The sequence below is a fragment of the Terrapene carolina genome, unplaced genomic scaffold (assembly GCF_002925995.2).
Source record: "Terrapene carolina triunguis isolate 2854851 unplaced genomic scaffold, T_m_triunguis-2.0 Scaffold198, whole genome shotgun sequence".
NCBI classification, from domain to species: domain Eukaryota; kingdom Metazoa; phylum Chordata; order Testudines; family Emydidae; genus Terrapene; species Terrapene triunguis.
Window position 1 is genome coordinate 31911 of NW_020664549.1, and position 27428 is coordinate 59338.

Sequence of the window (27428 nt, forward strand, 5' to 3'; positions counted from 1 at the left end):
CATGTCCGCAGAGGCAGCTCCAGCCAACATGTTGACTCCAGGAGATTGGCAATGCATTCTAATTCGACGATGAGATTTGTCCTTTCAAGTGTCCATTAAGTTTTCAGCCAAGTTCATGATGAAACCAAGACCTCTACATCATTAACCCAGACTTCCTCTAGAAATGAGAAATCAAAAAGGCACAAATTATAACTGTGCAAAGCTGAAAGGAGATAAGCCATTGAAATCACTCTGGACAATGGAGCTGAGACTACCTATAGCTAAGTATAAAGCATGATACTTTAATAGTATGAAATATAGAGCCATAACGTCCCAGCACTTTTTAAGACCATTCCTATTCATTTCAGAGGGGAGTTTTGCTGGCAGCATATGACCCATGACAACAACAGAGGTAACCTATTTTCTCTTCTAGGAACAAATATCTTCCACACCACAATCTTGTGCTCATTAATTCTCTCCTTCAGATACATCTCGGTTTCAAATCGTAACATCTCTGCACATTTCCCATAGTGTTCTTCCTCTAAACTTACTACATGTAATTCTCTTCTGGGCTATGACATCACAACTATAGAGTTGGTGCCTTCAAGTGTTACAGTTAAAGGACACAGTTTTACTTGGGAAATGATGGAAGCGAACTTTGGGCATATACAGCTCAAGTCTCCACCAACTCGCACTTAGTATCATTCTTTATCACTGTGCAAAGTGGGTATAAATCAGAATGTTGGCATTTCACACATGGAGTGTAGAACAGTTTATTGGAGCATGCGATGAGAAGAAAAACAATACTGAAGCAGTCTAGTGGTTCAAAGTTACTTAATTTTATTTATCTGATCCACGAGAAAGTTTACAACACAAATATTCAGAAACAACATTACAATATCTATTTTGCAGGCCCATATTTGCAAAAAAAAAAAAAAATCAACCACGTGAAACACTTTGCTGGTTTTACAACTATGCTCCTTCCATACAGGAAATGTACTAATGATGTTCTGATGCATTTTATAAAGAGAATGCATTCATGTGAGCAAAACTAGCAGGTAACTTTACAGACACGCAGTTATATAAACTAAAATACAAAGGCCAAGATTTTCAAAAGTGACTAATGTATTTAGGTGCCCAATATGAGTCACCTTAAAGGGGCCTGAATTGCAGAAATTACTGAGCATTTGCCTTTCAGACATAAGGGGCACTTCTGAAGATTGTGGCCCAATCTTGTAAATCAGTCTGTGCCATTTTATTTATGGTTAATCATCAGTGTTTTGCAGTAAAGAGATGCAAATTAAGTCATTGATTCAATGACAAAAATCACCAAAACACATTTACTCTTTTGAAAACAAAACATTCAGAAAATCAGACACGACATTTTTCCATGTGTGATTTACAAACAAATCACATTTGATTAAAAATAAAACTTCCCCCACCCCAAAAAACCAAACAGAAAAAACAAGCAACTTTTTATAACGAACCAATGCCAGCCTAAGATGCTAGTATTCTATAAAGAACGTGTCTATAGCAACACATTCACACCAAGTTTTAATGCAAAATAAAACCATTAGGAAAAAAAAAAAAGGATGTTGTAGACTAAATTTCACGAAGTGTTGGACTAAATTCCATCAGTTTGTTTGCACCCCCCTCCACCAGGTTCTTCATATAGGGACTCGAGCTTAAAGTGCGATTATGGTTAGAAAATAACATTGCTAAAATGGCATTTGGGGGCGGGGGAGGGCTGCAGGTTTTTTCCTCAGGGCACAATTAATTTCTGTGCAAAGTACCAGCACAAAGGCCAGGCATAAGCAGCACGCAGGCGTTGTTCCTCAGTCCAGGGGTGAATTTCACCCTTGTTGATCAGAAATCTTATTTGCTCAGTTGACAAGTGAAAATGACAATTTACCTTGTTGCCAGTGACACAAGCTCCCACCTGGAGACCTAGCTGGGACCCTTCTGTCTCACCTCATCCCCAGCACTACAGACTCTGCAACTGGACCTTAGCCTGACCATTCCATTGGGCCTTGCTCCTCTGCATGTGTCACGGCAAAACTCTCACCGACTTGAGTGGGAACAGGATCCGCCCCACAGCGAGGGTCGGAGAATAAAATCCATCTTGCTCTCCCATGAGTACATGTTTGTGTTAGGAAAGTCCACAGATGAGACGAAGAGAGACACAGGGAGCGAACTAAGAAGGTGCCATTTCTGCATAACAACTTTGCTGACAATACCCAAAACATTCACTCAGTATCTAGCAACATCCATTGACATTTTGTGCGTTATTGCAGCTTGGGTAAAACAGTCACAACATCACTTTATCATTTAAATAAAAACTTTTCTGTATCTGTTATTTAAAATCTATGTTACGATAGAGAGAATAAAAGACAAAACAAGGCACGTTACCCTGAAACCCACAGCATAGTCATTTATCCTAAGGAATGTATGCCTATAAAATGCTGGTTACGAACAGGGAGGCTACGTAATCACAGTAAAAGTGCTAAAAGAGATTCACTTTCATTACAAAGTGCAATTAAATTCAAAATCCTTTTGTTAGAAGATGAGTTACAAACAGCTCCTGGATAGATCACTGTGTGGTAACTACAAGTTCTGATTGTGCCTGTAGATGCATGTTCATAACGTCTGTAGACATTCAAAGGAAGTTGTTCAATTCTGAACGGAAGTTGTGCTTGTCTTGATTCAACACAAAGTACAGCCCTCCCTGCTTGAAAGAGGTGTTTAAGTGACATCTGAAAACAGCAAGACCCAAGTCTGACTGTAGCGTTCCTTTTTTTGGTACTGTCTTTGAGAATGAAATATGAATGGAGTCTCTTTTATGAAACCCTAATTTTCCATTCTTACTATGAGTGTTAGATGTCTGGAAAATAATTGAACCAGCAACCATTTTCCTTTCCATCTGCAGAACACAGTTCTACATAAAGAGAGAATTGGCATACGATTCGTAAGTGCAAACTGTAAGTTAAGGCAACTTAGCAAATGACAATTTAAAAAAGCAGTTTCAATACAGCTCGAAAATGAAGCTGTCAAATAGGACAAGGCATCTAACTTCAGTGTCACAGGGAAAAAATGCATTTCTCCCTCCCATTTTTTTCTACCAACGAAACTGAAAGACAAGTGCATTGCCTATAAAATGGAGAAGGCCATAGAATATCTGTTCCTCAGAGCATAATGTTGTCAGTATCAAGAAGTATTTGCAACTCTGATGAATTGCAAACATAAATTTCTATAGGGTTAAATTCTGTCTTGGGTGTGTGGGAGGGAGGGAATGCATTAGGTCCATGTAATGACTGGAACACCCAAGAGGAATTGTCTGGAAGAGTGTAGTCTGTGCTTCCATCTGCATGGGGTAATTCCTGGCCACTGGATCTATGAAATGGAAAAAAAAAAAACCTGACGTGTTTTAACAAAGTTAAAAGAATAACTGACCACCACGGTCATCTTGACAGTTTGACATGCAACACCAGATTGAGACGATCTCCATTAGAAAGCCTTGGAAACCAGAGTTTTTAAAAAGCTGTTTCAAGATCAGTTTTCTAATTTAAAATCAATAGTTAAAATGAGCTCCCCTCAAGTCCACGACAATGATATTTGGCACTTACATAGCACCTTTCATCGGATGATCTCAAAGTGCTTTATAAACATGGGTACTATCCCCAGATGGGAAACCAAGGTACAGGGAGATTAAGTGATTTGATCAGTGCCATAAAATTAGTCAATATGGAACCCATGGAATGGAACCCATAACTTTTGACTCCCAGACCCCAATTCTAAAACATTCCTCTGGCTGCCAAGGTGGTCAACAAGGAGAGACAGTTTTTTGAAGGCCTTGTTCTAATGCAAACATTTTTCAGCTTCTTTTGAGAATATTCCTTTAAAGCAAAATCACTTATTCAATGTAGCATCAGTAACATTGTTGAGTATAGAAGTGCGTTCCAGGCACAGTCAAAAATCACTGGAGAGAGAAAGAGATTTCATGCCAAATGGCTACAACTGGGCATAAAACAACTTCTACTCCATATCCACATGGTGGCAAGCAACCACAATGGGTAAAGCTCTCTAGGCAAAGAGTATTCAACAACTAGCAAATAAGCAATACCACAGGCATTTAAATGGAGTTGCAACAAATGCATAGGGGAAAATGATACCACTACCCAGAGGAGAAAGCAAAAATGCTGTGATAACATTAAACACACACACATACAAAACCCAAAGAGACACCTACTAAGAACCACAACAAAATTAAATAAAACCAAATCTCACATTGCACAATCCGTTTCACAAATAAGGTAAATAAAATGCAACATCAAAGTTATAGAAGTCAATTTCACAGATAAGGTATAAACTGAAACATCAAGTACATCAAGAGATATTTGTATTAACATTTGCAGTGACATTCACTCAGGCATTTAAAGCAGGGACAAGAAAGGGCCTCATGGTCAGCAAGGTTGGATCTGAGCAACACAGGCACAAAGGGAAGTATGGGTAATTTCCTGGCCATTCTGTTCAGTGTGACACTAAATTCCTCTCGCTCGACAGCCTCACTTGGTGGCTGAGACAGAAACCAAGGACTCACAGGTGATGTTGTTTGCTGGCTCCCTGGAGAGAAGGGATAATAGACTATTTATGTCCTCTCTCACTGGATGTGAGAAAGAGAGATGCTACAGTATCCTTCAGCCCCATCCAATTCACCCCTCCAGTAGGATTATGGGATCTGATAGTTAGTGAAGATTAATAATTATACTTAACACTAACATAGCGCTCTTCACTGTCTAAGCACTTTACAAAGTTCACAATCCTATGAGGGACCAAGTTTCTCCTGTAAGGTGGGAAATTAATTCAACCCCCACTTGAAGTCAATGGACGTTGAGGGTTTTCAGCACCATTTTGGACTAGGCTATAATTAAATAACCATCACAAAAACTCTGCGAGACAATACTTGCCTATCACATAGGGGGGACTGAGGCAGATAGGGTAAGAGATTTGCCCAAGGCCTCATTGAGTTGGTGTCCCAGCAGGAATTAAAACTCAAGAAGTTCCTGGCTCAGGCTACTAGACGTCTGGCAGAACTTTCCCTCCTACAATTTATTAGTCTTCATGTAAACGGTTCTGAAGTCCTGCAGACTAGGGCTGCATCATGCCATCCACCTCTGTGTGTAACTCGCCATTTATTCATCTCGATAGGGAATTTCTAGCATGGATCAACAACAAAACTACAGCTACTAGCATCTTGTGCTATAGACAGACACCTAGGGCCAAAATCTCCCCTGGTGTAATTCCACTGAATGATTTCTATGGGGTTACACCCAGAACGTATTTGGGGCCTGATACACCATTCATCTATCCCAGTAATCTTGCTGATCTGGGGTGAAATTCACCCCTCTGCAAATGGCCAGCATGAAGCCTATGCATCATTACATTCCATTTCAACCCTCACACTTGCCTCTGCAGATGATGAATTTCACCTGTGATAAATAGATTCTCCACCAACAATGGCCTTTCTTTGATTTGCTGGACTATTATGTGACAAATGATTTCCTTCTGCCCCAAGCATTCATTGTTTCCCCCCTCCCCCCAATGATTGCCATGCAATTATAATTAAGAGAATTGCTACTTACTAAACAAACCCACAGAGCATGCCTACAAGCTATGTTCAGTGATACTCACAAGCAAGCACTTCCCATTTGAAGCTGCAAAGAAAAAAGAAACAGCACAGGATAACTCATACTGCATTTTAACAAAGACTAAAAAATAATAATATAAAAGCAGAGCAGCAAACAAGGAAAAACTGAAACAATCCCCAGAATCTCTTGTGAAGGAGGGACCATTGCAGGCTTGTATAAGAAACAACTACCTCATACAAGCCATGGAAACTGCATCCTAAAGCACCAATGAAGTCCAGCCAGTTAATCAGCTTCTTGGCTGAACGCTCATTTAAATGGCTCTGTCCAACCCAGTGTATTCCATATTGATAAGCTGCAACGTTAATGTCAGTACAGGGAGAAATGGTTTTTAGTACTAAGTTTAAAGGGATGTTTTCAGGTTTTAAAACATACTCTATGTAGCTCAGATTTTCAAAAGTGACTAGATATTTTGGCTGTCTCCATTTTCATCAAGTGCCCTCTGAAAATCAGGCTCCTTTAAAGTGTCTTAAAATTGGGTATCCCAAATCTGTCACTTTTGAAAATTTAGACCTGTGTTTTACTATTACCACGATAGAATTATTAGAACTGAACTGGGGCCCAAATTGTCACGTTACCGCTATTCTTTTTTGCTTGTGGAAATCAGCGAAGCAACACCAGTGTGAAAGCAGAGATACACTGGTCAATCAGGACCTCAGCTTTAAAAGTGTTACTTACAATTCAGTATTTATGCAGTGAGAAGTGCAAAAACTAAGCATCCAGCTTGGACCAACAAAAACCGATTAATCCATTTCAATTTACAAAGAGGCAGAACTATTCCTCCCCGCAACAAGATCATGCAGGCAAAGCTGCCGATCAGTTTCACTGGGATCAGAGGATCACTTTGTTGCATATACCTTATGACATTCGGGCAAGCAGAGAATCCCTTAGAAATCAACCTGTCTGCCTGGAAAGGGCAATCGTATTTTAAAAACACAAACCAGGAACTCATTGTTATTCAATGGCATTCACTCTGCAGGGAGCAGGGCATTTTATGCTTACACGATTGCAGCTGCACCCCAATGTGCTGACTCTAAGGAGTTTGTAATCTGAAGCTATTTTAAAGCAGGGATGGTGATAAGGCATTTAAACTTCAAGACATTTCATTTGTGCATTGCACAGGACCATTAGAAAACAGGAGTAATTGTTTGGCCATTAGTTCTGTGTTTGACCAGGGGAAGAGGAGTAAGATAGAGGAGTTACCACTTGAACACTGACTTGTAGCTTCTGCTGATCAGCCCCATCTCGAGCCTCTGGGAATAGCAGAGACCCCAGTGGGTTGAGAGGCCTGCTCCCCACACTGTAATTTCGTGTGCGCTTTATTGTGTCCGAACTGGCCAGAGGCGTAAAGCTGTTTCTTCTCATCCTTACAGGGGTTTGGCTCTTTGGAAGGTTGTTCTGATTGAAAATGGAGGATATTACAAGGAATGAAAAGCAGAACCACAATCTGAAATCAAAGTTCATGCCAAGATATTCCTGATGCCAGAGACACTTTCCACTTACCATAACCAGAAACCTAATCCTGCTTCTGCTCTGCAGGCAGATCTCCCATTCAAACCAATTGAGGCCTAATGCAAAGCCCATGGAAGTCAATAGAAAAATTCCTCTGTGCAGAGGATCAGCACAAACTCTATGCGCCACTGAAGTCCTATTTTGAGAATTCACATGGTGCACAGGTGTTGTGCTAAATTTAAACTTCTGGATGGCTACAGATTCAGGCCCCTCAACTATAAAATTTCACCTGTCACCTTCTTCAAAGTTATCCATTTATAACCATTCCCTTTACCTTAGACCCACTGCACACAGAAGAGTTGAGATACTGCTTTAGTCTAGTAGCTGCTGTTAAAATGCTCTCTTGTCACTGCACTGTAACAGCTTTATTTCCCTTATCTCTGTGGGTTCAAGATTTTTTTAAACAGGATGCAGAGAAAAAAAACTGTATTGATAGTAAAATTTCCCCAAGCACTTGGATTTATTTTCAGAGCTGCTGTATCTTGCCAGGGAAGCAAAGAACCAAACAGTAACAGCTCCTACTGTTTTCATGGAGGCAATGCTGAGTATCACACAGGAACAAAGTCGCCGTGTTAGTGCAATTTGAGTGCAAATTATAAAACACCAAAATTGAACTCGCCACTGAAATTTTGCTGAATCTCCTCAGAGTGTCCATTTCAATGCAGGTGTTGCCTTTGCATGACACCTTCAAAACTTTTTGCCCCGTCTACAACTTCCAAATTTGTCAATCTAGGATTTTTTTGTCATCCTGTAGCTCAATAAGAGGACAACTTAGATGCCACAAAAAGTTCAACAAGATTAGAAATAGGTATTAATGACAATCATCTTCACAGCACTTTACATACACTTTGCAAAGCACAGAGAGGTAAAGGCCCAAGTTTTCAAAAGCGTGTCTAAATGTAATGGCATCACTTCCGATTTACACCAGTCTACGTGAGCCAGATTTGGCCGGTGGCCTTTAACTCTGAGTGCTGCAGTTTTTGAGTGCTCGACGTGAACACGCAGAGCCTGATTGTCAAAAGATGGCGAACACCTGGACCCTAACGGTTGCAAATGATCAGCACCTCTGAACTATCAGGCCCTGTGTCAGCGTGTAAAGGTGGACACTCAATAACTAAAGCAACCTTTGAAAATTTGGCCGTAAGGCCTCAATTCAGCAGACAATTTAAGCATGTGTTTAAGTGCTTTGCTGAACAAGGGTAGGATGCTGAATTTGGGCCTCGTGGTGTGCTTACATAACCCGTGGAAGGGAGCTTCCCAGCCCAGGTCGACAGACGTGGGATAGCGGGGCTCGTGCTAGCACTCTAAAACTAGCTGTGTAGACAGCGCTTTGGAGTTATGTCTCAGGCTGGAGCTTGGGCTCTGAAGCCTATGGAGCGGGTGGGGACAGCAGCAGAGGCCATTACACATTCACTGCTGTTCGAACATCTGCATTTCAGTAGAGGTGCAACCGCCCACACCAGGGCTGAATTTGGCTCTCACACTGCCACTATCTTCTGTTCCCTAACATGCTGATGGCTAAGGTCGGTGTTCATATCCACTTTATAGTCATAAGGGGTCATTTCCCACTATCTGTGCCTAAGTTTCTGTGTCAGAATGTCCTTATTTGCACAGAATACGTAGATGTGTCTTTACTAAATTTAAGAGTATCATTATGAAGAGACCAGGGTACAAAAAAACCTCTCTAGTTGCCTCAGATAACTACATATATCTGTATCAGAGGGGTAGCCGTGTTAGTCGGGATCTGTAAAAAGCAACAGAGGGTCCTGTGGCACCTTTAAGACTAACAGATGTATTGGAGCATAAGCTTTCGTGGGTGAATGCCCACTTCGTCAGACGCATGCGAAAGCTTATGCTCCAATACATCTGTTAGTCTTAAAGGTGCCACAGGACCCTCTGTTGCTTTTTACATATATCTGGATCATTAGCTGAATCAACAGCAATAGCACAAATGCACTGATGATGGTGCCTTGAAGGTTTAGCTTTCCAGGCAGACCACAGTTACAGCAGTGACCTTGACCTTTCCACAGCATTTTAGCTCTTGTGAACCAGAGTTAAAGCCAACCGAGAAGTTTATTTAAGGCTTTTGTCCAATGCTATTTATAACTTTAGAAATATGAGAGAGAGCTCACATTAAAGAATTATAGAATGAGCACCTTAAAAAGACAGATCATAGCAATAACAATGGGGGAAATGCATCATTACACATTGGGATGATCACCCTAAAGCTTAAAAAGGCTGCATTGATAAACTTTGCATTCAGTTTTCCTAATATGGTTATTTAAACAGTTTTAAAAATAAGCTCTCTCCCATTCATGTTTGGAAACAACAAACTAAATATCTGGAAAATGTATACCTGCAATAGTTCTGCTCAAAGAAGGTAATTATTCTTATAGGGGCAATACTTCAAAAGCAGTTTTTGTGATGCCTGAAATGGATGGAAGATTTCTAGCAGGCACTCCACAGTGACTGTTCAGATTTGCAGTATTATCTTTAATGCAGGCTCTAGTTGTGTAATTTGCCAACCCCGAATCAAGGGCAGGGATTTTCAGTAAAGACTTACAGTACTCCCAGAAGGCTTGTCTCGATGGGTATTCACTGCTTCAACATTCAAGGTGATCGTTTCCACTTTGCACCCTTCACCAAATGAAAAGAGAAACTTCAAAAGAGGAACTAGATTTTCTTTTAAAATCAATTATTCTCAGTTAAATTACTGGCAACTGGACTCAATTGTTTGCAGAGACAATAAATAATTCAGTTTCTTCTCTTGTAAAGAACTTGTACATAGACAGTACTTTAAATTTAATATTAATCCTGGATTCTACATGAGTGTGTGATATGCAACATTTTAATTACTTTCTCCTGTAAATTTTGCTGCAGAAGTGCAGCTAGTAAACGAGGGCAGCCTTCACACAAAGATACATGCGGTATGGATTACACTTATTGACATGAAAACTAGTTCAAGTTCAGTTCATTCCCAGGTAAGAGTTCAAATCTCACGGGAAAAACTGGTTTCCCGGCCAATAAATATAATCCAGAGATAATGGGTCTCTTTTAGAAGAAACTGGTTGTTACTCATTTTATATATATAACGTTCTCTCTCATTTGGCCTCCCCCTTATTTTCTTTTAACTTTTATAATAAATGTAGCACTTAAATGCTTAACAGAACATAATTTTCCATGTGTATTTTGATATCAAATTGCCCAGCAAATTCATAAACATTCAGCTAAGTGAGAAAAAGGGAAATATTTACCATAAGCAACTGGAGTGAGCTTGAATATGGTGTGAAGGGGGCACTTCAGATATGGCAACTCGTCTGAAACCAGACAAGGAGAAGTTAAACACGGCATGTACTGGGCCCAGTTTGGAACTATGAAGGAATTTTGTGGTTCCTCAGTTTGGCCTGGATCTTGCAAGGACTTACACACATGCTTAACTTTAAGCCCATGAGAAGTCCCATGGGGTTCAATAGGATGGCTCACTTGTTTAAAGTTAACGTGTGTGAGTAAGTCTTTGCAGGATCAGGGCCTTTGTTTTCTGAAAAGCAGATGTAGAAGGTAATCGCCTCAATTTATTTGACATCCCTTTATCTCTCCTCTTGAGTCTACTGCTGCAGTCCTGAGGGACATCCTAGAATCAGCTTTGTGCACTTCCCTCCTGCTTCAACTCTTCCCCTCCCTGAGCCACCAAGTCACAGTCCAGTCATTCCATCTAAGGGCACATTACTGCTGCTATTCAGTCTGCCAGGAGAGTTCCTCCCACCACAAGTTCTGATCACACTGCCTTTGCAAGTGACAGTCTCTGCCTGCCAGCTTTGAAACCAAGAGACCAGGAGCTGTAACCTAAGGGCTGAAATCCCAGCTCCACTGAAATCAACGGGAGTTTTACCACTGACTTCAGTGGGGCCAGGATTCCTCACAAGGTCCCTCCCACATGGCATGGCCAGCAACTAGGGTGACCAGACAGCAAGTGTGAAAAATCGGGATGGGGGTTGGGGGTAATAGGAGCCTGTATAAGAAAAAGACTCAAAAATTGGGACTGTCGCTATAAAATCGGGACATTTGGTCACCCTACCAGCAACACAGTCCCAACAGACAGGTCTTGAACTTAGATAGGGATTTTTTTCTTTTGTTCCTAACCTGCCACCCAGTGGAAATAGCTTTCAATAGCAGACACAGACATCCCCAAAAACGGAGGCTTATAGCAAAAGTCCTCAGAGACCCACCCACTTAGGGTATGTCTATACTGCAATGTCTACACTGTGCCAGCTGACATGGGCTCACAGGGCTTGGGCTAAGGGGTTGTTTCACTGCAGTGTGGACGTTTGGGCTCGGGCTGCAACATCTACACCACAGTTAAAGTGTCTCTTAGCAGTAACCCTGCGAGCCCGAGTCAGCTGGCATGGGCCAGTCGTGGGTGTCTAATTGCAGTGTAGACATAGCTTCTTGCAGCCACAGGACTCTAAGGGTATCTGCCTCGTGGATCTTAAAGATCGTGGCAAACACTCCAGAAGTTTAAGAGTTCACCTCCGTGTCCTCGGCTATAATTTCCCTTCTCTGTGCTATCTAGTCCCACTGCTGTCCAGAAATTGGCTGGATGATGCTTTCGCTCTAAGTACTTACATGACCCTCATCACCACTGTATCTGAGCACATCACAATCATTAATGGATTTTATCCTCCTCGCACCCATCAGGTAAAGTGGTATCACCCCTCATTTCCAGATGGGAAACTGAAACACAGGGTTGATTAAGTGACTTGCCCAATGTCATAGAAGTGTCTGTGGCAGAGACAGGAACTGAAACCCACATCTCTCAAGTCCCAATAACAGGGCCTATCCAGAATAACCTTCCTAAACTCACATGCCCGAAGTGGCTGCATTTCAGTGGCACTGCAAGGAGAACTATTTGTGAAGCACTTACAGATACTCCGGACTAAAAGAGGCTTGAGAAGTGTAAAGTACTATATTACTGAATATTTTTTTTCAAAAAGTTCTGTTTTTGTAAAAATTAAATGAATAATGCAAATCTCCCTTCCAGAAGCTCTGTGATGTAACCAGCAAACCCCACCCTAACACAGTGAATTTACTTTCATACCTGCGCTCTTGTCAAGGAAGTAGGCCAACAGGCACCGCATAACAGCCTGGTGAGAAATAACCAGAACACTGCCCTGACGCTCCAGCTCCATAATCACAGCTTCCAAACGCTGGACCAAGTCTTGGTACGACTAGAAATCAAGGGAAAGATTCAACAGCATAAGGATGTTTAGGGGTTTCACAAGCATGCGGAGATGCCAGAACCAAGAGCAGGGCTTAAAATTGTTTCACGTGAATCAAAACACAGGTTAAAAATCTTAAAATATGGAAGAACCGATAGCGCGCGGGGAGGAGGGGGGAAACTAGATATATTTTTGGACTGGTAACTGGCCCCTAAATTTGTGGAGATAGTCAGGTCTCTAGCAACATTTTCAACAGATGTAAATAAAAATAAATAATAAACTAAAGTAAATAATCATGTCTATGACTCTCTCCCTGCAATGAGCTCCACGCAGAAGGACCCCTATGTCTGCCCACAACCCCAAGGAAACAATACAATAACCCTCATACATTTTACAAATACGATCAAGTGGTATCACTTGCATGGCACCATGAATGAAATATTCACTGATCAGTAACCCACTGTATTACAACTACATTTGGGATGCTACCATTAGGTCTATTGCCATTTCCACATAAATCTAATTTTGTTTTAATTATTCCCTTCTTTCCTATCTACACATACTCAGCTACATTATTTTAAACCTGCTCACCTCTCCTCCAGGATAACGATAAAGATATTTCTCTTGATCCCTCAGCGCAAACTCATCTGGGTACTGAGTTTCAATTTCTTCATATGTCATCTCTTCACACACTCCCTGGTGGAAGAGGAGTTTGTTACAAGGGAATTCACTGGGGGGGAAAGGATTGAACACAGAAGATTCTGTGCCTATGTGGCGACTGTTTTACATTTCATAACAGACAGGAGTAATTCTAACACAGCACTTTACACCTGAGAACCATGGAGCGGGCTTGCAAACATTAATTCCTTAAGCCTCGCACCCCTCCTGAAAGGTAAGCAAGCATTAACATCCTCATTATGCAGATACAGGCAGGCTAGCTCAGTTGGATGAACATGAGACTCAACCTCTGCACTGTGGGATTGAGCCCCTCTTTGGAAACTAGTTTCTTGAGTGAGGTTTTTTGGCCTGTGTTATGTGGGATAACAGACCAGGTGATCACAATGGTCCCTTCTGGCTTTGGAATCTATGAATACAACGGAAATGACCTCAGCAAAGGAGCAAAAGTTCCTCCACAAATAACTGCAATGTGTTTTCTAGTTTGAATTTTAAACCCAAACCTTTATGTTCTATGGCTGTGGTTTTGGTTGGTTTGTTTTTAAATCTGCAAATACACCTCTACCCTGATATAATGCGACCCGATAAAACACAAATTCGGATATAACGTGGTAAAGCAGGGCTCCAGGGGGGCGGGGCTGCGCACTCCGGCGGATCAAAACAAGTTCAATATAACGTAGTTTCACCTATAACGCGGTAAGATTTTTTGGCTCCCGAGGACAGCGCTATATCGGGGTAGAGGTGTAATGGAAACAAGTATTTATTTCCAGGTTATTATCTTTACAGCTTATTTGCATGAAAGAATTACAGTGGGAACCACTGAAAGCCCAACATATGCCTGTTGTGCTGTAGTTGGTTGTTGCAGGTACCTGGGACCTTGAATGTTGAGTTTTTAATGGTATCTGCTGTAAAGAGCACTGGGATACTTAGACGGGTAAAATCCGTAGGCATTTTCAATTTTACACCAAGCAGTTCTATAGCTCACAGAGGTGAGGGGTGCAATATAAATACATAGTGTTCTGAAGCGTAATTAATGCTCAGAAAGTGTTTAGATGGGAGGGGAAAGACATTATTTCATGTTCACTATTCTTATTTACAAACCCCCAGAAGTTCAGTGTATAGCTTTGGACCATTTCCCCACTGTACTCACAGCATCGAGCTCATTCAGAATCTTCCATTGCTCATAGGGGACCCCCAAGAACTCGGCTGTCTGGATGGTTCTCTTCAGCTGGCTCGTCCAAACCTTCAAATCCACAATCTCCTGCTCGGCAATGAATTTTTTAAGGGCTTGAGCGAACTAGAGAAATTGAAGCAGGTTGGGAGATGATAAAAGTAACCATTGTGAATTCACTCTTCATTGTGAAAGAACATGCTAAACTTCACACCAGACTGGCATTAACTGATGCCATCCAAAGCCAGTTTCTGCCACTCTGGGTTTAGAGTTAATATGTTCACAGTTGTGAGCTGTATAGATGTCAAACATGCCTTGACTACATGTTGGCAATAAGTTACCATAGCTCCCTCTCAGGCCCCTTTTAATCTGGAAGCTAAACACGGCAACTAGAATTACAACTAATCACTGCATACGGGCTCCCAACTTTAGCTTCCTTTCAGGACTAAAGACAATGGGAATCAATCTGCACATCCAAATGTGTGGGACATCTTGTCTGGGAAGCATCAGTTCAGCTAGAGCTGAAGTACACATTCCTCAGGAAAGGAAAGCTCCAATGCTTGTTAAGGAGTCTTCCAGCTATTAGACTCTGAAACCAAAGACTCCCATAATTTGCTTGTGGATAAGACTTCCATCTCTCTTGGTCTAGCTAAAGAGAGTCCCTACCAGATGACAGACAAGAATTTCTTGTTTTCCTGTGCAGAGTACTCAACTGTTTCCTATCAAGAACCAGAGCTGAGTGTAGAAACGGAGTTACACCAGTTAAGAATGCTTGCTAGGCGACCTATAGAAATATGAAGAACATATATAGGTCAAGCTTCCTGATACCCCAAGAAATCCAAACCAACAATCTTTATCCCAAATTAGAAACTGCACATTTATCTGCTTTATGAATTAAAGGTACCATCTCTCTAGATGTGATTACCCTGTCTGTCTTTTCAAAATTATGTTTCTTGTTCCACTACAAGCCCTGAAAGATGTGAAATAAAAGGTATTGGATATAATCAAAGAATGTATGGACTAAGTCCACTACATTTAGAGGAGCTGTAAAGAGATTTTGTTTGCTTTCTTTCTAAATAATTGCTGAATTAAGCGGTATGAACTGTATGGCACTCAAAGGAAAAAAAACATTGAAAGATATATGCAGTGTTGTTGGTCCCAAGATATTAGAGAGACAAGGTGGGTGAGGGAATATCTTTTATTGGACCAATTTCTGTTGATGAGAGAGACAAGCTTTTGAGCTACAGGCCAGGACCTGAAGAAGAGCTCTGTGTCAGCTCAAATCTTGTCTCTCTCACCAACTGAAGTTGGTCCAACAAGAGATATTACCTCACCCACCTTGTCTCACTGAAAGATATAAGCAGCTAGCCAAGGCATAACTTTGAAACTGAGCAGAGATTCCAATTCACAGTATAGATAATACAGAAAAAAAAACAGATAAAGAAATCTTTGAAATGAATGAAACATTGAAGTCTTCTACGGACTGAAGAAATTTGTTATACGCTAGCGTCATCTGCTGGATATCAATGGAAACAATGGAGAACGAGAGCTGAAAGCCATTCGGCAAGTGGCCAATAGAAACTGCAGCGTTTCTCAAATGCGGCTTGGCCACCAGGCTTTTCTTACGGCCACAGCCTCCTGGGCAGTGACGGGGGGGGGGGTGGAGGGGTGGGAAGGGACCAGCAGGGCGTGGGCCCTGCCCCCCTGAGGATCCACAAACTCCAGAGGAGCAGGCAGCCAGTGAGTTCCCCACCTTCCTGGGAGCAGTGAGGCTCGGATTTCAGGCCTCAGCCCTGGAGTGGTGGGTAGCAGACTCCGGTCGTGGGCCTTCGGGCTCTGGCCCTGGATCCCGGCCGCAGGTGCAAGCCCTTAGCTCACCCTCCCTAACCCCGCATCTAGGGTTGCCAACTTTCTAATCGCACAAAACCCAACACCCTAGCCCTGCCCTTCCCTGAGGCCCCGCCTCTTCCCCAAGCCCCCACCCCCCACTCACTACATTCCCCCTCCCTCAGTGGCTCGCTCTCACCCACCCTCACTCATTTTCACTGAGCTGGGGCAGGGGATTGTGGGTGCGGGAGGGGGTGAGGTCGAGGGCTCTAACTGGGGGTGCAGGCTCTGGGGTGGGGCCAGAAATGAGCGATTCAGAGTGCGGGAGGGGGCTGCGGGTTGAGACAGGAGGTTGGGATGTGGGAGGGGGTGAGGGCTCTGGGCTAGGGGACTCTCTTTCTTCACAACTCCTTGGGGTTGACCCTTTTCCCAGGGCTAGCATCCCAGGGCTTATTGTCGTCCCCCCTCCCAGTTTCCTCCTCCCTACTTCTCTGCTTCCAACAAGTGACTGCAGGCTCTCCCCTACAAATTCAAACTTCCTTTCTTTAGATTCCCTACCCAGCTTCTCCCCCAGCTAGGCTTCATCAGCCATTAAGCCTTATCAGTCCCTGGCTCTCCTCCAGGTGTAGCCTATAAGGTTAATTGGCCTATTTTACCTGTTCAGACATTGTGTGGGGTGGACAGCCTGTCACACCGCCAAGTAACCAAACAGTGGATTTTAACTAAGTAATGCTATATATGTGTTTCTCCTTTGTAAATCCAAGCACACTGGCCTCAGAACTTCAAAAAAAGAAATGTAAGCAATTGCTTTTGATGTTTCAAACTAGTCCCTATCAAACCAAACACAAGAAATAGAATCATAGACTATCAGGGTTGGAAGGGACCTCAGGAGGTCATCTAGTCCAACCCCCTACTCAAAGCAGGACCAAGCCCCAACTAAATCCCCAAATCCCTAAATGGCCCCCTCAAGGATTGAACTCACAACCCTGGGTTTAGCAGGCCAATGCTCAAACCACTGAGCTATCCCTCCCCCAATTAGCGAGGATGAAATTCATAAGAGAGAGTACCCTAAGACAAGGGCATCCTTAGTCTTCGAGAGAATTATTTGAAGGGTGATAAATGCATTAGAGATGCTAAAGAACTTAAAACTGGTGACAATCAGTAAATGTAATAAGATTTAGGGTGATTTGTTTTGTTCCTCGGAATAGTTGCTGGATCCCAACACTGGGTCTGTGTTACTCACACAGAAGGCTGCATGTGTATTTTGCATTCAGCATACGCCTACAAGATTTGTTGTATCTACATTTGATCAATCAATTGTTGTTTATATACCAATGAGGTTCTAGGTGAATTAATAAACTGCTGATTGGTTAAGAATAACAAAATGTCCTGATCTCAGAAATACTGTCTAAGATAAAAGAAGACCTGAAAAGAGCCTAGTATTAAAATTAGTAAACTAGCACTCCCTGGATTCAATAAAGAGGAGTTATCCTAATTAAACTGCATCCCAGCGTTGGCAGTAACATTTCTCATATTGGCAAATCTAGTCTATTACATTTCAGCTTTACAATCTAAGTGGCACCTTGGCAAATCCATAAAAATTTACACCCATTCTTGTTTGTGCAGTAAAGAATGAATCCTTTGCAGAATGAACACCCCTCATTGGCAGGGAGCATTGCTACAAGGGAGCAGGGAGAGTGACTGCTGAAGGTGCATGTGGGGACTTCAACCCCAGGCCGAAGAGAAGTCACATACTCCTGACAGTCAGATTCAGGCCAATTTATCTGCTGGCATAAATGAGCAAAACTCTGTTGAAGTCCATGGAATTGAGCCCATTTACACCAGCAGACAATCTGACCTAAATCCAGGTTCCTATTATACTGACACACTTTAAAAGGATGTCAATCCTGACACTGCCAAGAACATACCTGCTTCCCACGCGGTGACAGGCCAGAATCCCCACCGATCTTGCCAGCAAGGTTAAAGTCGCTTTCGCCATGCCGGCAAAGGTAGATGGTGCGTGGCTGGACGTGAATGTTCATTAGGTAATAGACGATTTTACTCTGGATGTAATCCCGGACACGGTTTACCAGGAACCGCTGTCCCACATTGATCACTTTAATGAAGGAAAGGTCTCTACGGTCAACACAAAACAAGGACACTCATCAGTATCTTTAAAGCAAAATGTGTGTGTGTAGGTGTGTATTCTCGTAATACTGATACTGCTGCTACCACTTGGCACTAAGGTGCCTTATAAAACTCTTAGAGAGAAAGAACAGACTATTACAATGTAGTATAGTTTTCTATTTAAACATTCCCATTTTATACACTAGGGAGAAATCCTTGCAAATCATGTTGGACATAATTCTGCATGCCTCACACAAGCAAATCTCCCATATTGCAAAGTCAATGAGAGTTTCGCCAGCATAGGGACTGCAGCATGTTCGGTTAGGGAACAAAACTGGCAAAAGAAAGCAGCCCATGTGTCTGTTTCCACAGCATATCCATTATGCAACATACTGCTAAATCTCGCCTCTTACTGGTCATAATTATCTGGATCAAGGGGCTGATATGTGACTTTATAGCACTCTATTCTCTTCAGGAAATCATCCATCACATACTCTCGATTTCTCTCTGGGTAGTCAGGGCTGGAGGCCTTCACTTCCTGAACAAGAGAGAGACATTTTATAAAAGTTAAGTAAACTTTGTATAAATCAGAATAAGTGACATTATTCTTCAATTTTCAAACAAAACAAACAAACAAACACTGTTTACATTTCCCCTACCCATCTGCCCTGTGAAGAACCTGCTCCTGAAAAGGAAACAAAGAAGAATTCCAAATGTCACAGGGTAGCATTTGGCCTGGGGACAGAGACAGATGGCTTGACTTTTGCCTTTCCACACAAACCACTTACTGCAGATCTTCCCATGACAATAAAATCAAGCTCCGAGATAAAATGCTTCATGGCTTTAGTTTGATTTCCAAGTTCCCACATAAATAACCCATCTGTCTTGGTTGCCATGCATCTGCAAATATTAACCACTTATTTCAGAATTGAAACATCAGAACAAGGCTATCAGAACTACATACAGTATTGCAAAGGGCACCCCACCCCAGGCAGTTTATTCAGGGATAGGACTGCACCAGAATAAGAACTGCAGAGTTACACTTAAGCAGTTCAGTTTCAATTTCTTTCTGCCTGGTGTGATAACAAAGTCCAGTTTTTCTGATCCTGGCAAAAGCTGCACTAAAGCAGGGTAAGGGAATATTGGGTGAGTTTAACCTAGGATGCCCTTTGTGATTGCAGAAAGGAAAATCAGAATGAAAGTTAGAACTCAGTCTTTGAGCCAGACTCTGATCTCTCTTAGGACAGCATAAATCCAGAGTGACTTATCTTACTTCAACTGGGTTATTCTGAATTTACACGGGTGTAACAGAGATTAACACCAGGCCCAAACAGACCCCTTAGTGTAGAACACTCAGTACGACTTCACAGAATCACCTGCCCACAGGCAGGCACAACAGAATGAGGGAGAGTAAAAGCCTTTAAACCCAGAATCCCCTGAGTTCTGTGGATTAGATTTAACTTTACTGTAAGGCTCTCTAATAATAATGAATCTCAGCTGTTACTGTGAGCCACTATAATAGTCTGTGACCTTCCCTGACAAACATCAAGTCTTCTACAGAAGGATGTTACAGACTGAGCCTATGAACATTCAGCACCCACCAGGATATTGGCAGCAATGACTTCTGGATCATCACAGACAGACTCCACAAAAAACACCTAGAGAGGAGGCAATGAAGCATGTTTAGTAGAATTAAGAGCCTCTAGAGTAATGTAAATAGGTCATATTAATTTCCAGTATAGCCACAAATGAAGTCAGCAGAGTTACCCCAGGGATAGATTTAGCCAGATATGCTTTGTGAGAAACTAACCTTCACAGGAACCCACTGTGAGGGGCATCTGTCTATTTAGGAATGTGTGCCACACACATCCTCTTGATCTCTGAGCTCCAGAGAGATAAGGGCTGATGAGGGCAGAATATTTTGTTTGGGATATCCCAACAGCCAATTCATTAAACAGGGTACTTCCCAAATCAGACATATGCATAGAAGGGTGCTGATTCTCCCCTACTTTGCACCTTAAATATTCATTGACACCGGAGCAGAGTGGATGAAAAACAACACCAGAACAGCATTTCAAACCAGCTTTGCAGAGGTGGAAATGATGACACAAGCCCTGAAATTACAGCGGCACTGTACAAAGATAAGGGCCCAAAACTGCCATCCGATGCACTGATGCTAATGGCAATGGGATACACCCGAGGGAGGCATTCACTCCTACAGTCCTTATCCCAGATCAATGAAAGTCACCTTATAAGCATTCTCTTTAGCAAAATTTAAGATCAAGTCCCTCCTCTCTCGAGTCGTGTTGGTTGCATCGAACACCTAACAGAAAAAAATAATCCCAACAACATTAGTTACAATTTTTAAAGCTGCCAGAAGGGTTTGGATGAAAATCTCAGGCTTTGATTTAATACTCTTTTGATTTAAACTCGGTATAATCAAGTGTTATCTTACAGCTATCTGCCCGCACTCCTCCGTGACATAAGCTTTCACATCTTCCAGCGCCACCAAGGCACACTGTCTGTAAGGAGAGAAATTGGCAGCATTGCAGACCGTGCAAAGTGTTCAGATTCCAAGCCTCATGAACCACGGCTCCAAAGCTCAAAGTGGGATAAATTACAGAGCCAACCCTGTTTAAATCCCTTTTCCACTTCCACGCCTCTGTTCTGAGCACTCTATCTTTCCAGCTCAGGAGTCTGTTGCCATCTTTCCTTAAAGGAACAAATGGGTCTCTGTGGAGTCATATTCTTTGGGGACAGGTGTGCTGCCTGCCAGGGAAGATAGATTCTAGGAGCAGAAGCTGAATCTAGGTCTCCCAACTGGTCACTAAATGGGACAATAAGGACTTTTTAATCCATCTGCTTTTTATTTGTATTACATGCTTCTCTTAACATCTGAGTTTTGTCCCTTGGGCCCCATTCTGACAAAATTCCCACTGACTTCAATGGGAGCAGGTTTAGACCCTTTATTAGATTTATTGTTTTAGCATCATTTGACATCTCTCCCCAGGACGTCTCCTGTTGTTAAACAGCCACTACTGTACCCCTGGTGTGAAATCCTGCCCTCCACCCCATGAAAGTCAATGGGAGTTTTGCCATGGACTTCAGCGGAGCAAGGATTTCACCCTTGGCATTCATCTATAAGGATAAACTTTCTTTAAAAGAACATATCTATGCTCCAGTCAAGGGGGTGAGAGAGCACGGCAGCTTGTAGACATGCCCATACAAGGACCAAAGGGCACTTTCTTGGAAGGTTAGTTATATCTCTGCCAACTTGTTAAAGAGGATCTGAAGTTTGTTACCTACTCATGAGCAGGAGGCCTCATGCCCACCCTGAAGACCCAGCTTCTAGGGCAGCTGTTTTAATGGCATGTACTGAATACCCAACAAAGCACACAGAGTGTGTCCCCTCTGCCCCGATGTGTGAATTTTGCTGTGCGCAAATGTCTGTAAGAAAACTGATCTGGAGTCTGGAGCTGGGAATTGTTTATTCTGGTGGAGAAGTGCAAAATCAAAGCAGAACCCTGGAACGGCATGACTTTTAGACTGACCTAGAGGTAACCTGAGTTCAGAAGCAAATTCCAGAGCAACGCAGAATTCAGAAAAATGATCAGTCACTAAGCCTTGATCTTAACAGTTACAGAAAAAACATAATCCTGCTGCCATTATAATCAATGGGGGTTTTGCCACAAATACTCATGGGAGGATGAAGCCCTAAATATTTTATCCTATTGGAAGGTATAGAGAAATACACAGAGATTATAGGGGTTATAAAATGGTATATTTTAGTATGCCTGAGACCATACAAAAGTCCAAATTACTAGAGAGTTTAACAACAATATCCCTGCCCTTTGTAAGAGCCACAAGCAAGCTCACATGCTTGGAAATTTCCCCCTGCACTGTCTGCAAAATTAAATTACCGGGTAGGGTTAATTTACTTTCTTCCGATATAATTCCAGGTATTCATTTAAAGATGTTCTTGGAGTTTCTAGTACCCCTAAACCTGTATAGTGACAGCTGTATCGTCAACTGGGCAAGGGTCAACTGCCTTTTTTTCCTCCTTCTCAAAGTGCCAGCAACCAGGAGAATGGAGGTGGGGAATATGAGGATTTAATGAAAAATATATCTATTTTTGAAGAGCACTAGTCTACACAAAATTAAATTCTGTCACATGCTCCCAAAGCAGTTTTTAAAACTTGTAAAATAATCTGGAATTTCCTCAGGTAGAACAAATTATTAATCCACTCCACAAAACATTCACTGCAGGCCCAAATCTGCTATCTTTACTCACACAGTGTAATACCTTACTCTGTGAGTAGTTTCTATTGAAATGAGTGGGAGTGCTGATGCAATAAAGTCCTTCTCAACCTAAGCAATGGTGGCAGAATTTAACTCCATATTTGTCTATTGACATTAAATGTCACTTCCTACAATCAGAGGTATAGTCTGAAACCAGCTGCACAGACTTTAGCATGACATGAACTTTTTCCTCTACTATTCAAGTTGGGTTTCACCCTCTGACACAGACTTACTTCCGAATCTTCATGGCTTCTTTGTTATCATGCCTGAAAAAATCATAGGACTTGTACGACTGCACTGCTTCACGACGATATACTCCTAGATTAAACACTTCACAAAAAACAAACAAAGACGTGTGATTTGCAGCATTTCACAAAAACATGTTACCTGGTTGTGAGCCAAGAGGAGAATCACATCCTTATCTTGATTACAGCAATTTATGAGCTATCCCTCCAACTAAAACCTTTCAGCAATTTTACTTCAAATTAACTTTTGCAAAAACACCACGAGAATTCCTTATGACTGAAATCTGAAAAACTTAAACTGCACCATAGAATTTCAGAATATCTGATTTTCCATGTGTAACTTTTCCCAGATCTCCTCAAATTAATGCACATTTTTGATAACTATCCTCCTAGTTATCAGTATATTCATGTGCAATCCCTATTCCCATTAAGCAGGATTATATGCACTCACTGAAAAGAGAAGAGGCCCAAGTCAAGCAGAACGGGCTTTATAATATCTCATGCACTTTCCTAAAGAAAAGTTTAGTTCTCAGAAAAGATACCAAATTTGGCAGCCCTGGCAGCCTCTGTCTGAAGCACTTAAGACCTACTTCAAGGACTTAAGTAACGCACAGATTTTGTGCTGGCCCTCTGCACAGGGATGATGTTCCCTCTATAAGCACAGAATAGATACAGCTTGAGTAACACTAGTTAAACTTCCCCGACATACTGACTCTTTCCAATCTGCCTGGAGAAACCACCTCTAAGGGTTCAAGTGGAATTCAGTTGCTATGGATAACTGAATCTTAGGGCTCTTTATTGGCACTGCCAATAAGGTTTTATGCCGTAGGCGCTTGTTCACCAGGGACAACACTGATCAAGTTATGACAACTTTCAGTGACTATAAACCTGGCCTGGATTAAAACAAATGTCTCATTGCCAGCTCCATGATCCATCCATCACTTTAAGCTACCACGTACAAAAATCCGTACAGACCTTTCGTAGGCACACCAATCCAGTTGAGGTAGCGTGTTAATTTCTTGGCCATATAAGTTTTGCCCCGGGCAGGAAGGCCAATCATTACAATCAAAGTAGGGGAGTTGGTCATATAGGAAGCCCATGCTGGAAAGAGGAGGCGGTGAAATCATTAAACTAATTAAAACAGCTTAGAACAAAAACCAAGTCAGAAGCCAAATTCATTTCTGGTGTAACCCACTGCCTCTGCCCATCTACCAGCCACACAAAAGGTTACTTACTGTATGAAACACACAGTGGATTCATTATCATGCCCTTCCATCCAATTAAACGTTAATAGCAATCACTGGACCACAGCATGGCTCTCTCGGGTGTTAGCTAATGAAGTAGGTTAACGACTGATCAGCCACCGGGCAACAGGGAAAATAACGTGTGACTAATGTGTCAGCCAAAATACGTCAGCCAGAGTTAAAAATATTTAACTATTAAGGAGTAACTGTCAAGGACATAGGAAAAAATTCTTTAATGAAAGAGATCATATTTCTCTACTGACAGCAGACAGGAATCTAATTTCCTTCCTTAACATACACAACAAATGATCTGAGAAACTAAATTAGTAATGTTTAGCCTGTTGCTGAGAAGCAGGATTTTTTTTACCATTAATGTTTTTGCATAAAATTTCTTGTTTCTTTAAAAAAAAAAAAGTCACGTAATTTCCCAAAAGCAACAGATTAATTAATTAATCCACTAATTAATTAAAACTGAGTTTTATAGAACTATATGAAAGACACTGATTATAGACAGGGATATGGGAGCATGTGTTGCTATAATTAAACTGGTCAAAGCAAGTGAATATAAACTGAATGGAACACAGAATGGACAAAATAGGATTTAAAGTCTTTTCCATATCTAAATGACCTGTTGAGATGGTTTTGCCACACAAGATAAAATGCAAATCTAACTGCAATATTGACGGGGCTTTGTCAGCTGTAAATCTAGTCAGTTTCAAATACTTTGTTAAAGGTATATCTGTGCACTACACCTGCTCCCAAACCCCATGCCAATTTTTTTTATAGTTTTATAGCCATATTGGTCTATTATTAGGACTGTTCTTCTCTCACTTGTTGCTGTGCACAAAAACCCACACAAACAACAGGGAAACTGGTTTTGGGGAAGCCATCTGTACTAAGTGCTGTCAAATACACAAAGTAAACAAATGAGAAAAAATAAATATTTTTCCCCACAGTCTCTTCCAGTCATAGTCATTTTAAGGATTATTTGCAACAATTGTAGGTAAAACATTGTCAAACACAAGCATAACCTTTAAATTGATGATGTCCCTTTAAATAGCTTTATAAAGAATCTGGAGGAAGAGGCAAACAAGATGTTAAATTTTAATTCCCAGAGTGACCTAGATCGGGAGGCTTTGAAAAATCAGTAAAGATACTGTGTTATGGGATCCAGAATGGTTAGATATATAAGCAGGAAAAAACAAAATGAGTGTAATCTGTATAAATGCAACTAGTACATGTGGCGAAAAAATAATCCCTAATAAAGATATTCAATGGGAGTGAAAATCAATGGGGGAGAGATACTTGGAAAGCAGTAAAAATCAAAACAGACCTTCAGAGATTATGCAGCCCTAAATCATAGTATTGTGTGTGTGCATCCTTCCTACTGAGCAAATATCTTTGGGATTCTTTGCTGAAATCTGTTCCTGGCCTATGACAACAGAAGATTGAAAGAGCTAGATTAAAAGAGTTCAATGGAGATTGGTAGACACTAGTTTTGGCATTAACTCAACATATCAGGGATATGGGTAGGGGTAGGGTCCAGAGTGACCTAGACAAATTGGAGGATTGGGCCAAAAGAAATCTGATGAGGTTCAACAAGGACAAGTGCGGAGTCCTGCACTTAGGAAGGAAGAATCCCATGCACCGCTACAGGCTGGGGACCGACTGGCTAAGCAGCAGTTCTGCAGAAAAGGACCTAGGGATTACAGTGGACGAGAAGCTGGATATAAATCAGCAGCGTGCCCTTGTTGCCAAGAAGGCCAACGGCATATTGGGCTGTATTAGTAGGAGCATTGCCAGCAGAACAAGGGAAGTGATTATTCCCCTCTATTTGGCACTGGTGAGGCCACACCTGGAGTATTGCATCCAATTTTGGCCGCCCCACTACAGAAGGGATGTGGACAAATTGGAGAGTCCAGCGGAGGGCAACAAAAATGATTAGGGGCTGGAGCACATGACTTGTGAGGAGAGGCTGAGGGAACTGGGGTTATTTAGTCTGCAAAAGAGAAGAGTGAGTGGGGATTTGACAGCAGCCTTCAACTACCTGAAGGGGGGTTCCAAAGAGGATGGAGCTAGGCTGTTCTCAGTGGTGGCAGATGACAGAACAAGAAGCAATAGTCTCAAGTTGCAGTGAGGGAGGTCTAGGTTGGATATTAGGAAACACTATTTCACTAGGAGGGTGGTGAAGCACTGGAATGGGTTACCTAAGGAGGTGGTGGAATCTCCATCCTTAGAGGTTTTTAAGGCCCGGCTTGACAAAGCTCTGGCTGGGATGATTAGTTGGTGTTGGTCCTGCTTTGAGCAGGGGATTGGACTAGATGACCTGCTGAGGTCTCTTCCAACCCTAATATTCTATGATTCTATCACAGATGTAACATGCCCAGATCACTGCCTGATGAAGCACATTAGACAGAAATATGGAACAATGTTTCATGGTGGGCTATTTTAAACCACTGTTCAGTATAGTTGTGCTACTTGTTGCCTAGTACATGTGGGTGGCTTTCAGGAACAGAGATTACATTAAAACTCTAATCTACATTAAAACAGAGTTCCTTTTTAAACAGCTGAATTGCAAAACATTATTAACTTGAAAGATAAACATTTGCCCAGAAGCGCAAAACATGTAACAAATATAACTGGATAGAAGTGATACAAACAAGAATTGTAAACAGTTATAAACCCGTGAAGTACTACTTTAGGAGCCCACATGAAATTATTTCTGATGATCTCAGTTCCAAGTGGACATCACAAAAACACATCACAATTGTTCCCCTTGTTGGCAGGCTCAGCAGAGAGGCCAAGAACTGACTGGGATGTACAAAATGAACAACCCTCCAGATCAGAGCTGAAGCACTTTGGGGAGGTGACATGGGGGAAGCCAGCACTGCCACTGTTGTACTTGTACTGAGGGTTGCATGGGGGGCACAATTCAGCTATCGAGTCAGAAGAAATAAAATCATTCAAGATATTTATGTTAAAGACTTAAAAACAAAAGTTGTGCATGTTAAAAAAAAGATCCTGATCCTGCACGCATGTGCAGCTCATTTCAGGATTCGGGATAGGCCTAAATTCATTCCTGGTGTAATGACACTGAAGTCTATAGAGTTGCACTAAGGATGAAATTGTATTTGTCTTTACTACTGCACTGAGCTAGAAGGAATAAAGCATGACTGACTGACTACCTCTTTTTATAAACAGGTAAAAGAGAAATTAATTGCAAGACACAAGATCTATTTTCCTCAAGACTGTCACAAATACTCACAGCACTTTTTTTCTGAGACTCGCATATTTGAAGTTTTGTTTTCCTGGTTGCTGTTGTTGTTGTTCTGCTCTGGGACTAATGCAGTATGTCCTGACATTGCTGCTAATCGCACACTTGGTCAGTGTTGGACCTTCAGGCTCTTGGAAAAGAAAAGGAGAACCAAGAA

At 41.8% G+C, this 27428-nt stretch overlaps 1 protein-coding gene across 2 annotated transcripts; it reads right to left on the minus strand.

Moving 5' to 3' along the window:
* Positions 1–3219: 3219 nt before the first annotated feature.
* On the minus strand, positions 3220–27359 carry LOC112122060 (6-phosphofructo-2-kinase/fructose-2,6-bisphosphatase 2-like). 2 transcript variants are annotated; one of them, XM_026655183.1, is made up of 16 exons: positions 27263–27359; positions 23729–23854; positions 22742–22838; positions 20665–20731; positions 20458–20532; positions 19811–19867; positions 18623–18747; positions 18011–18218; positions 14235–14381; positions 13001–13105; positions 12289–12418; positions 10448–10510; positions 9757–9830; positions 6885–7079; positions 5668–5690; positions 4295–4599 (listed from the first exon to the last, which is right to left on the minus strand). In XM_026655183.1, exons 1-16 carry the CDS (start codon positions 27357–27359, stop codon positions 4542–4544), a joined length of 1647 nt encoding a protein of 548 aa, XP_026510968.1. In that variant the 3' UTR covers positions 4295–4541. The 2 variants fall into 2 exon arrangements, with proteins under 2 accessions (XP_026510969.1, XP_026510968.1); XM_026655184.1 differs by lacking the exons at positions 4295–4599; positions 5668–5690 and adding an exon at positions 3220–3857 and having other exon boundaries at positions 6900–7079.
* Between the last annotated feature and the right edge of the window lie 69 nt (positions 27360–27428).

What these genes read in the sequence shown, in the direction of transcription:
- LOC112122060 (XM_026655183.1), bottom strand. Translation starts at nt 27,359, where the DNA reads ATGTCAGGACATACTGCATTAGTCCCAGAGCAGAACAACAACAACAGC. An exon ending in GATCCAGATAATTATGACCA is followed by an intron (nt 18,219 to 18,622) that starts GTAAGAGGCGAG and finishes TGTTGACCGTAG; the next exon opens with AGACCTTTCCTTCATTAAAG. An exon ending in CAAATGGGAAGTGCTTGCTT is followed by an intron (nt 4,600 to 5,667) that starts GTGAGTATCACT and finishes CCTTCTCTCCAG; the next exon opens with GGAGCCAGCAAACAACATCA.